Consider the following 12,636-nt stretch of genomic DNA (forward strand, 5'->3'; position numbering starts at 1 on the left):
TTTGTTAACCAGAAAGTTCCAGACTGTTATTTCTTCCTCTATTTAATCTGATCCAGATTCTTACAGACTACCTGTAGGCAGACAGGTACCTGGAATGACCTGGAATGTACCCTGGAATGACCTTGGTTCTGGCCATATTTAACAGGCTTCAGGATGAAAAAACAAACTCCTAACCTGTGCTCAGCACCCTGGTTCAAAAGCAAGGAATTAATATATGTCCTGGCATTACTACTTAAAAATTCCTAGCACTACTTTGGGAAAATTATCCATTTTTTGGGTGAAAATAAGGTGTTTAGACATTTTCCTTTTATTTTTGAGAAGTCTATATACAAGCATCTTGCTCCCTTCTTACAAATAAACATATAAGGCTGTTACACAAAGAGCTGGCAATAAGTAAGTTCTAACAATTGAACTTAATTCTCACTGAAGTCAGAGTTTCAGATAACTTAAAGAGGGCATAATTAATATATAAGAGATTAATTCTTACAAAAATTAAAATATGAGGACAAGTAACAGTTACTCCTATAATCAGTGAGGTAGTTATCTCATTTTAAACTGTAAATATCTATGGTAGGGCAATTATGTCTGAATAAAGCTGTTATTAAAAAAAAACTGTAAATACAAATTTCTGAATAACTATTATCAGACATAAACAAAAACAGTTAATACAACAAATCTTTTTACCTAGTGTTATAAACAAAGAAAACACAAATGTCCTAATACAATCTGAGGGGACTAAGTAACTTGGTAGGTATGACCAGTTTAATATGAAAAAGAATCCTAATAGAAATTAAAAATGAAACCCTTAATGAAAAATGAAATATTTTAAAATTGTTTAAGAACAAAAATTCATAAAGTTAATAGCTGTTCTTTTCAGTGAACTTCACTTTATAAAATACCCAAACTAAAAATGTTCTTAGTGACTGGGTAAATCCTAATAGCTTTACTGCAGAAAGATCTGCCAGTCAATATGAAATCAGAAATATACAGAAACATATACTTAGACGATGCACAAACTTAGATACGGGGAAATAACTAGGGCTCTTTCCATTCTATCCTTTTGAAATGTAATCTCTAAAATTAAGATGGGTAGTGCCTCCAGAGGGTCAAGATCCATAAATCTTGTTTTGAGATTTATAGATAGATATAGATCTATATATCTATATAGATATAGATCTATAAATCTATAAATCGTGTTCCTTCCATAGTCATTTAAAACATAGTTTGGTAACATGTACTTAAAAATACTTTGCTCAATGAAAAACAACTGACTACTTCCTAGTGGAGCCACGAGTAAGAGAGATGGAAGACTAATAGCATAGCAGAAATCAAAAACTAGGTTCCCCCATACAAACTACAAAAAGCATTTGTTTGAGGAGGTAAAGTAAGACCTCCTAATTCTTAGCCTATAAATGGAACAGTCAAAATTTAGGAAAGATACTGTATGTAATGACTTGAAATAATCATAAAAAAAATCACTTCATCCAAATTATGAAGCATTACTGCAATTCTGCCAATTAAGGCAGATACTCACCTAGAAGAACTAGTTGTCAAGGGGAACAGAAAAGCTTTCCTGTGCTTCCTTAAACAGAACCTTATCCATTTGGTTAGAGTGAGCTTTGAGAAGACCCAATTTAGAGTACATTGCTGAAAGGAGATGAATAATCTGTTAGACTACATCTGTTAGTTAACTTTGTACTCTTTAAAGGTTTTCAAGTTTTAAATAAAATCACTATAAATTAGCTTCTCTGGTCACTGGGTTATCATTGTTAATCATCTCATTTTATTTCTAAATTGAAGCAGTTTTGCATTTAGTTATATATCTCAGATGGAGTTTTCTTGGAAGCTTTTTGGTGGAAGAAGGGGTAATAAAAAAGGAGGGGTGAAGTGTTGAGGGGGCAGATAATGCAATTCACCCAATTTCTCATTATGCTATCAAGTGTAAAAGTACCACAGTGTGATCCACACTAGTAAACCAGTGTTTTAATTTCTTATTACTTAAACAGTAACCAGTTTAAGGTTTGGGCAATAACTTGGTAGGCAAACGGACACAATAACTGAACTTTATAATGGAGAAACTAATTTATGATTTCCATCTATAGAGATTTAAGCAGAAAGCTATACAAAATGTGAAAGTCAGAACTGGGCTTTAGTTTTGCTGAAAGAAAAGGAGGAAAAATTGTGATACTACTTTACCTATGTTACCCTAAAAGAAGAAAACAAAATACACAGAACTCTAATAAACTGGCAGCTTATGCAGGATACTGCCAGAAAACAGAAAGTCTACCAAACTATGAGACTCAGGAAAATGGGACTACAGAGTGGTGAATAAAACGGAAGCAGAAATTATTAGAAAGACCTATAGAGATCCATTATCTCTCTCCTAACTTCCTCTCCTCCTCTTCATAGTCTCTTTTCAGAGCTAGGACAGTGGGTATCTCAACACCTTGCTCTATCATTTTGCAAAGATAAAATTTCACTCTTTTCCTTACACCTATGGGCCATTTGAAGGTAGAAGAAGCCAAGGAATACACAACCAGTCTCCTGGGTATATTCTCCACTAAAGGAGTTGATTCATTTGAGAAAGGAGAAAGGGAAAAGGAATCTGAGCTATGGCTGCAGAGCTATGTCACTGCATCTGCAGACACTGGCAGACAATTCATGCCAATTATTTTCATTATAAACAAAGAAACAGAAGTTTATAATTTTAACCCTCAATTACTTTTCCCACTGCCATAATTTGCAAATAACTGCAAATTATGAATATCTTGGAAATCAGCCAAAGAAGGAACTAGAAAATGAATTCATGGCCAAATTGTTCATGCTAACAATTCAATATTGGCTATATCTAACATCTTTCACCAAAAAGGATCTCAGTGCTTAACAAAATAATTTAAAAATGATAAACAGTACAGTTCACTGTCTACCATGCATCACACAATTTCCTAATGAATTCATATACATATATTACCTCATTTACCCTCACAATATATTACTTATTACAGTTTTACAAATGATGAAATGGAGGCCCAAACAAGTTAAGAATTTTGCTCAAAGTCACATAGTAACTGGTAAGAGTAAGGATTTAAAACTCACTCTCTTTGCTGTTACAGTGGTCTATAATCAGACAACCTCCTCTAGATCAGCAGCAACTGAAGTAAATATTTATTAGGCTACTACTTAAATACACAAAAGTAAAAATTTGTTATTAAACGGATTAAGTAAGACTATACACTCAGTTAAGAGTTGTGTATCATTCACAAGTCTTATATCACATCACAGGTCTGCCTGTGACATTATAGGTATTCAACTGATGCATCCTCATCACTCCTTTAGTGATGTTCATATTAGAATAGCAGTATTTTCTAATTACTGAGAGCTGATCCAGGATATGTATCTTCTCCCTTAGAAAAATGGAGATGCAAAACTTAAAAAAAAAAAAAAAAAACTTACTACAATGAGAATCAATGTATTTGCTAAAACAGAAATGAAAAGTGTACTTCTGCAGCTTATAATGTCATTCTAGACAAGACAGCAGACTGTCCAAAAGAAAAAGGTATTTAGGTAGCAAAAGATTATATCTCTCCTTTCAACTTCCCAGAAGTTCTCTAACCTACTCTATAACCTTGAGAATATCAAAAGTCATAAGTAGTCTGTGGGTAAAGCACTTAGGAAACTAATAAATATCAATTTTATACTTTTAAAACAGAAAAGGGATTGCAGACACTTACATTTATAAACAAACAAAAACTAAAAAGGAAAAAGGACAAAAATAACCAATAGTGTGTGAAAAACTATGACCATGGAGGAAAGCACAGGGCTGCTTATTTCTCCAATCCTTCAGAAGGTACTACCCATCAGAGAGAAAAGGCCCAAGCAAGAGGACAAACTGCTTAAAAACTGTTGCCTGTTCACAATTACTGGCCATTATCAGTTCTAAAGGTGGAGCCAGTGGTGAAAAATCCACCTGCCAATGCAGGAGATGTGAGTTTGACCCCTGGGTGGGGAAGATTCCCTGGAGAAGGAAATTGCAACCCACTCCAGTATTCTTGCCTGGAAAATTCCATGGACAGAGGAGCCTGGTGGGCTACAGTCCATGGGGTTGCGAAGAGTAGGACCAACTGAGCACCAGTTTTAAAACAAAAGCACTAACAGCTAAAGTCTTAAAGCTATGCTTAAACAACAAGCACAAATTATGAAATGTATTTTAGCAACGTCTTTGCAAAGATCTTCCTCCTGCAATTTTTCATTAACTGTCCTGCATAGTGCAATTAATTTCTCCGTTAATTGTCCTTATGTTGTTATCAATCAGTCGCCAAATCGTATTTGACTCTTCGAAAACCCATAGACTGCAACACACCAGGCTTCCCTGTTCCCTGTCCCTCACCATTTCCCTGAGTTTGCCCAAGTTCATGTCCATTGAATCGGTGATGCCATCCCATCATCTTATCCTCTGTAACTGTCCTATACAAACACTTAAATGACCAAGATATGCCCCTCACTCTAAAGAGCTGCCCTAAAGCACATTAGGGGCAGATCTCTCACCTCTTCCCAGACTAAAGGTAGTCAACATCTTGACTGCTATGGAAGTTAGCATTTCATAACATGCCCAGCCTCATCCATGTCAAGGGAAGAAAATTTTACCCATACCAGTAACTATTTTTAATCTTTATGATCTTGCCTATGTGTATGTGTGTGTGTGTGTGTGCATATTAAACACGTACATGTATGTATCTCATAAAAAATCACTCCCCAGAAAAAGGTTTTAGAAATCCAAGAACAAGATAATTAATAGAGTGTTGGGGGCCAGAGTGAGGTACTCCGCCCGTGACAAAGGTCATGAGGAAGGAGGCTCGACATACGCAAAGGCGGGATCGAGCCTCAGGAGTCCCCCTGGAACTCCTCGAGCATCTACCCCCATAACCAGAGCCTGCCTACTTTACTACTTTGTGCTCTCACCTACACCTCTGACTTTACAGGGGGCTGTCCCCCACCACCTCTTTTGGAGAAGGAGTTAACCTAGAGCTCCAGTTAATAATAATTCCTGGGCGTGATAAGAATGTTTTAACCTACAAACTCCTCTGAAGGTTCTCTAGCCTGCCTGACAGGCTCGTCCGGCCACATGTGATTGCTCACAGCCTCCCAACCGTGACAGGCACGAGATGCTTTAAACCCTCTAAAAACAGGTTCTTTAGAGAAGTTAGAAAACTATAAGTATAGTGGGCTGATTAGAAATTGTGTTGGTGAAGGGTTTTTCATTTGTTGAGCCAATGTTTGTTGCTACATCTCCACATCCCCTGCCCTTACACACATTAATGAATATATAGAAGAAATAAGTATTAACCTTTGATATTAATCACGTTAGACCTTAGGCTAAGTAAATTCTTTCCTTAACTAAAACCCACTACACCCTCACCCTGTAGGAATGTAACTTTATTTGGGTGGCGTCTGTTTTGAGAATAATCAGCCCTGGAGAAATAAGTGTCCTGATTGACTGACCGCTGTCACAAGGAGAGGGTCGTAAATTGTCAGCAGGCCCCCCTGGCCAGAAGATGATGTAACACCCCTAAGACCTCTGTATACATTTGTGTGAAGCACCTGACTTTAATAAAAGTCAGGACTGCTGTCCCCACGTGACTTTTGTATAACATCTCAGTGTATAAAAACAGACTCTGGAAAATAAAGAATTGGGATCAGTTTCTCGAAATACTGGTCTCCCCATGTCGCTCTCTCTTTCACTCTGGCTGAGTCTCCATCCGGAGCGCGGAACCCACCATGCTTACTAATTATGCCTGGGCTTCTAAGATCCGACCGGGGAGGCCTCAGTGTCTCCTCTCCTTCGGGAGAACGGAAGGACGCCTGCGGCCTACGTGAGTGGTGCAAACTTCTTGTCTTGAAGTTTTATTGGTCTCCCGCGTAAACCAAGCTACTCAGCCTCTTTTCTCCACTGAATTTTCCTACTGAGCTATCCTCATTCTATTACTCTTTATATCCTTAATTAACATTTAATTAAGCAATTGTTTCCTGATCTTCGCCTACGCCGTCTCTCCTTCGAATACCCTGGATCAGCCGGGGCAGGACCCCAGCAATAGAGGGTTAGCATTTGGAAAAAGACAAATTAGATTTATTCCTCACAGCACACAAAAAATAAACTCCAAATGCATCAGAGATCTAAAAGGAAAAAATCAAAACTACTGAAGAAACCATAGCTGAATTCCTCTATAACTTGGACGTAGGGAAAGCTATTGCCTGGTTAAAAAAAAAAAAAAAAAGTTACACACAAAATCAAAAGAAAAATGGCAAACTGAGAGAAAATATTTTATATATTTATATACATTAAAACAGGAAAAAAAGAGGGGGACTAAAATACAAAGTATTTTTAAAAATAAGGGGGGAAACCAAAATATCTACAGAAAAATAGGGAAATGACTTTAAGAAAATTCCAAAAAAGTTACACTGCTAGGCCTTAAAATAGAAAGTTATTAGACTTCACTCATAAGAAAAATACAAATTAAGATTACACTGAGATAACATTTTCACCCAATGGACTGGCAAATTTCAACAGCCTGATAATACACTCTGCTGGTGAGGCTGTGGGGGAACAGGGACTCCTATATATTGCTGGCAAGAAAGCAAAATGGCATAATGGAGAGTAACTTCGCCACATTTAACAAAATTACGTAAACTCTTCAACCTAATTTCCTAATTCTAGGAATTTACCCTAGAGCTGTGTTTCCAACACTATAAAAGTATATATATAAAGATTATTCATTGCAAGCACTATTTATAACTGTGAATATGGGAAACTACCTATACCCAAGCTTAGGAGACTATCTGAATACATTACAGTACATAAGAATCTGCTTGCAATGCAGGAGACTGGGTTTGACCCCTAGGTTGGGAAGATCCCCTGGAGAAGGGAACGGCTACCCAGTATTCTGGCCTGGAGAATTCTATGGACTATATAGTCCATGGGGTCACAAAGAGTCAGGTACAACTGACTCTTTCATTTCATTTCAAACCCATGGAGTATGCTGTAAAATAGATGAAAACAATCTCTATGAACTAAAGAAAGTGATTTCTAGGAAATATTGTTAAGTGAAAAAAGGTTAGAGTGGAATCTGTAGTATATGTGAGAACTCACAAGTTCTAAACTATGCATATACGTTTAGTTATGTGTACATACAGTACATATGCATGAATATGTATATTTGCATATACATTTATATACAGATTATATATACATACACACACACACACACACACACACACATGCATTTCCAAGTTGTCTGCTGAAAGGGTGTAGAAGCAAAAATACCTAGCACCTAGATCTTGGTTTCTAATATTAATACCATTCCCCACTAAAAGAAATAAGAATTTCTAAGAGACATGACTGATTCCAGGGTCTGAATGAGCCAGAAAGAAGAGGGAGGTGTTAAAAAAAAAAAAGACTACAGGAACATATCACAAGACAGATCCAGTATGAAAGGGCCTGCACAAGACAAATCTGGGACAATTTGAGCAATAAAATAATTAAGAAAAAAATGAATTAAGACCACTTGGGGAAAGGAGGGGAAATCCACTAATTCTTATAAACAATAGATAAATGAATACAAAGGAAAAGAAACAGCTTTTGCTTATAATAAGAAAGGTGTCCACTGGAGGGAGTGCTGAAGACAGAAAATCATCCCTTTGTAGCCAAAGTCAAGACAGGTGTAGGCAAGAACCGACAATCAGTGCTAAACCTGACAACCACAGGGTGGGGGTGATTCAGATGTAGGATCTTGGTGTGTCACCATACACACTGCCTATTAAATGCATGGAAAAAAAATAGTAATCACACAGTGGGGGGAAAAAAAAATCAAACACCATCTTAATCAGTTGATCAAAATTAACATTACCAATGGGGAGAGATGGGTACTATGTGGATGCCCTAAGAAGGACACAAAATCATTGATGCAGTGGTCCAGCCAGGAAAGTAAGACCCCTTAATCTAACCATAAGGAAACATCAAATTAGCCAAAATAAGGAATATTCTGGATAAAAAATAAAGAGAGGAGGGATAATATTCCAAGTTTCCTAAAAGAAAAAGACAGACTTTGGATATATTCCATATCAAGGGATCAAAGAAATGCTGACAACAAAATACAACACCTGATGCTAGAATGAAAAAGAAAAAAGATGGTATAAAAAACATTCGTGAGTCAACCAACAACAATGGAATACCAACTCTAAAGTACTATCTGAATAGTATGTTTACTAACAGTGAAAACTATACTGTGGTGATGTAAGAGAATATACTTATCATCAAGAAATACATATTAAAGTGTTTGAGAGGTAAAGGGATATAATGGATGCAACTTACTTTCAAATGGTACAGAAAGAAAAATACTGTGTATATAAAACATAATGAGAAAGTGATAAAGCAAATAATGCCAAATTTTAACAACAGTCCACTCTGGGTCAGGGATATGTAGGATTTCTTTCTCTTATTTTTATAATTGTAACATTTCCATAAGTTTTATTTCCTGTCAAGTTCAAAAAGTTGGGGAGGCACTTAGGATGATTAGGATAGGAAAAAAAGGAATGGGTAATATGTCAGGGGTAGGATATACAGAGACAATGGAGGAATGGAGCAGAGAGACGCACCAAGATTGATTTAACAACTCAGGAAATTATTCCACCATTTAGAAATCTCTTGACCTTGATTCTATTTGCTCCTAATGTGCTGTATTCCTCACGTTAGTTTATGGTACAGTAGCTGGCTGTGGCACCCTACTCCAGCACTCTTGCCTGGAAAATCCCATGGATGGAGGAGCCTGGTGGGCTGCAGTCCATGGGGTCTCTAAGAGTCGGACACGACTGAGCGACTTCCCTTTCACTTTTCACTCTCATGCATTGGAGAAGGAAATGGCAGCCCACTCCAGTGTTCTTGCCTGGAGAATCCCAGGGACGGGGGAGCCTGGTGGGCTGCCGTCTATGGGATCCCACAGAGTTGGACACGACTGAAGCGACTTAGCAACAGCAGCTGGCTGGCAAATCCTAATGCTGAGAGAGGCAGTGCTATGACAGTAACAGGCACTGAGCCCTGGAGTTAGTCTGCTTGAGTGTGAAACCCATGAGACGTCTACCATGCATAAGTTTGCGCAAGTCCCTTAATCTCTGTGCCATAATCTCAGGAAGATTTTGTAAAGTATCTCAGTCTCAGTAGCTGTAGAGAGTTAAATCAGACAGTAACCTTGGAATGCACAGCTAGTACGTGACATGTTTTCTATTCAACAAATGGGAGCTCCTGCATCATCACTGCTTACGGAGTTTCAGAGGAGTTTCTGACAGGGAAAGACCACTACAGTGAGAAATTCCAACTGCACATAATTTATTCTTACAGTCTGAACATAGTGAATTTAGGCGAACCTAATTGTGAATACTCCATATGCATAGGCAAGATGGAAGAAAAATGGTTGAAGGAAAATGTCTTCACTCAGGTGAAATAACCTTGGGCTTTCACACAAAGTTAACTACGAGGACATCCAATCAAGGGCGTACAAAACCCAGGTAACGGCCTCAGCAGTCATGCTCTAGGCCACTGATCCTTAGTCACTTTTCTTATTTTCAAACTTCACACATGAACCTCCACAACCCAAAGATAAGGCACATTAATCATTTTTTATGTAAGTATGTAACTGCCAATTTTAAAAGATGAATACTTTTAAAATTGTGTCACTCAAGTCTTTCTTCCTCAAGTGTTTTCCCGTTTTTTTAATTCAAGTACAGTAAGAAATTTCCTATATAAAGAAACTGTAAAGCTTTACAACATTTCTATAATGAATGGTATGATCCCCTGAGTCATTACTTATGGGGAAAAAACCCACAAAATTCTTAAAAACATAATAAAAATAAAAACAGAGCCCACAAAATTTCTTTCAGCGTTATCTCTGGAAGTAGCAAAAATGTCAAATACTAACTATTATACAAATATGTGGTTGTCTCTTATTTAGTGATAAATAAAAAATTATTCTACTTAATCTTTTAGCAAAAATAATACTATGACCTTGATTAATATAAACAAGTAACATTTCTACATTAGTTTAAAACAATTAAATAAAAATACCTGTTCCAACAAATGGATCAAATACAATATCATTTTTTTTCACTTTTCCATGGTTGGCCATGATGAATGATAAACCAGCATCCATGCTTGTATTTCCAATAAAGTGTCTCTTTTTGACACTGTATGACTCAATAAGCTCTCTCTGCCCATCTGCAATCTAGATCAGAGATATTTTTCAATAAGTATAAATCTACAAAACGGATTTAAAATAATTATTCACATTAAATCCACAGTATCTTGATGACAATAACTTCTTTCCACTTAATCACTGCTTCATATAAAAATGTGACTGAGGCAGTTACCGACATACACTTGTTATTTCTTAGTGTGTTCCCATTTACTTCTGCTTTTCAAAGCACATATGAATTGAATTTGAATGCAACTATTCCAGGAGCTGGTAGGGAGCTCTAACCACCTCTTTTATTCTCCTAAATAGCAATATCTTGTAGCATAAGCCACAGATTCCACTTGCCCTCTCAGTGCCTCAGGGAAGTGGGCAGAACTGCTTTGCAGTAATTTCCTTTAAGAATGGAAACCTCAATCACAGAGCTTCACAAATGAGGTTCCTGCTGTCACAGCACTCTGCCTTTTCTCTACTTTTATTTAAAAAGCAGTTCACGCTTTCCAGCAAGTTTTGGGTTAAGGTTTCCAGGTAGGCAACCTCCTACCTAGGCCCCACACCTTATAACACCTTATAATAATCCTCTTGCATTTCATCAGAATCTCGGGGGGGGAAAAAAAAACACACAACCACATATTTTCCACTGATTTTACTTCACACAGTAGTTCTGACTCTTCGGCTCCTTTCAAGTTTTACATATAGAGTCCAATTCAAAGGACTAACATTTAGGTTTTAAAGAAAACTAAAATAGGTAAAAAGAACACTTGCTTACCCATCTACCAAAATAAATATTATGTGGATTTTCAGGGATGTGGTTTGGGTCCAAACCATAATCCTCCAAAATAGAGAATACATGTTGTGGCTTCTTTAAATTTACTTTCCCTTCAAATGGCAGAAATTCAAGTGCCTAAAAAATAAAAGTAACTCTCAATAATATAAATATCTAAAAGGAAAAATAGTGCTTATATAATAATTCCTATATTGTAAGTCTGGTTATCAGCTATTAAATAAGACAAAACATGAAAAGTGCTTAGCAATGTGGTACAAAAGCACTCAGTAGACACTGGGGATTCTTATCCATCAACGGTGGCTATTTTACGTTAATCTCATAGGTCCTTTTAGCTTTGCTTTTGCCTGCATGCTCAGTTGTGTCCAACTCTTTGCGACCATAGGTTTTGGTTTTTGCTAAATTCACTTACATCTATCCGTTTGACTTTTTCTTCTTGTGTCAGTGTTTTATTAAATGTGTGAATCTTTATTTTATATGTAGAATCTGAATGCAGAAATGGAACCTAAAATAAGAGCAGATAAATCCTTTAAGTTTTGTACATAGTACACATGTAGATAGTACAGTATCTACAGATCTACTTATATAAAGCCACATTTGCTACGTACCATCTTCTCTACAGGGTAGTTTTTAAGAGAACTGTACAGCTCCTCTGGACACTTCCCATGACCCCACAGTTCAAATATAGACCTAGGAAATAAATGATTGGCACTAACCTCAGTAAAAAAAGTTAGTTCATACAGTAATATGTAACAGTTATTTCATTGGTTCTTTATGCTCGCTCCACCAAAACAATTACTGCCTATGTTTCTAAGCTATTAAATGAGAAATACGTATCCTGAAAACAAATATAGCTTAAGTCTAAATTACAAACACAAGTTGAACTTTACACAGAAGAAGAATTTGTAAGTCAAGATCTTTTTCGAAGTCTTCACCATTATCATTTCATTTTTTTTTAAAACTAGAACACAAATGATGCCATAAAAATCACTTCTTTTAATGAAACAGTTATAAAGTGCAGAAAATTCAATCTTTCCCAATGTCTTCTACATAAAAGGAAAAATGGATAAAAATGTTACCATTAATATCTAGCCATATTTGATAACACTTAGTAATTGTTACTTTTAAATAAAAAATTCTTATTATGAAAAAAATCTCAAGTTTATATCTATTTTAGGGAATAAAAAAAATTAAGCAAAATTTTATTGCAATCAACAAAACCACTTTTAGAATCAGTTGTAATGAAACTTGATCTATATATTACAGTTTTGTGCATCTAAAATCAACTACTTTATGATTAGAAAAGATGCTGCTCTCAGGACTGCAAATATTATCCTTTGAAAATGAATTCCTCCTTTCCCTTGTACTGAATTTATAGAAACAGGGCCTCTACAATTATACTACTCTTACTCAGCTAAGTAAGAGCTAACACTTAATATAACGCAAAGTACCAGGGACTGTTTTAAGGCCATTTAATATTAATTCAGGTATTCCTAATAGGAATCCTGAGGTAGCTATCAGTATCATCATCCATTTAACCAGTGAGGAAACTGAGGTACAAAAAGATTAAATGACTCTCTCAATTCATATAGCAATTTGTAAGGTAGGATTCAAACC

General features: G+C 36.3%; 1 protein-coding gene across 13 annotated transcripts in view; it reads right to left on the reverse strand.

The window, feature by feature from the left end:
* The window catches only part of TRMT11 (tRNA methyltransferase 11 homolog), a 63,493-nt gene that overhangs the window by 36,570 nt on the left and 14,287 nt on the right, over positions 1-12,636 (reverse strand). For 11 of the 13 annotated variants that reach the window (XR_002181388.2, XR_011568396.1, XR_011568399.1 and 8 more), the window contains exons 4-7: positions 11,628-11,709; positions 11,432-11,524; positions 11,005-11,139; positions 10,112-10,268 (exon numbers count right to left, since the gene is read on the reverse strand). The exons of 1 other annotated variant lie outside the window; for it this stretch is intronic. Coding sequence is in view for 7 of the 12 variants with exons in the window: in XM_019967111.2 (XP_019822670.1) it covers positions 10,112-10,268; positions 11,005-11,139; positions 11,432-11,524; positions 11,628-11,709 (467 nt within the window). In the remaining 5 variants the exon portion in view is untranslated. The remainder of the gene's footprint in view (positions 1-10,111; positions 10,269-11,004; positions 11,140-11,431; positions 11,525-11,627; positions 11,710-12,636) is intronic. One more of the 13 variants, XM_070795831.1, reaches the window with a different exon arrangement.

This window comes from Bos indicus, chromosome 9 (genome assembly GCF_029378745.1).
Source record: "Bos indicus isolate NIAB-ARS_2022 breed Sahiwal x Tharparkar chromosome 9, NIAB-ARS_B.indTharparkar_mat_pri_1.0, whole genome shotgun sequence".
In the NCBI taxonomy this organism is placed as follows: domain Eukaryota; kingdom Metazoa; phylum Chordata; class Mammalia; order Artiodactyla; family Bovidae; genus Bos; species Bos indicus.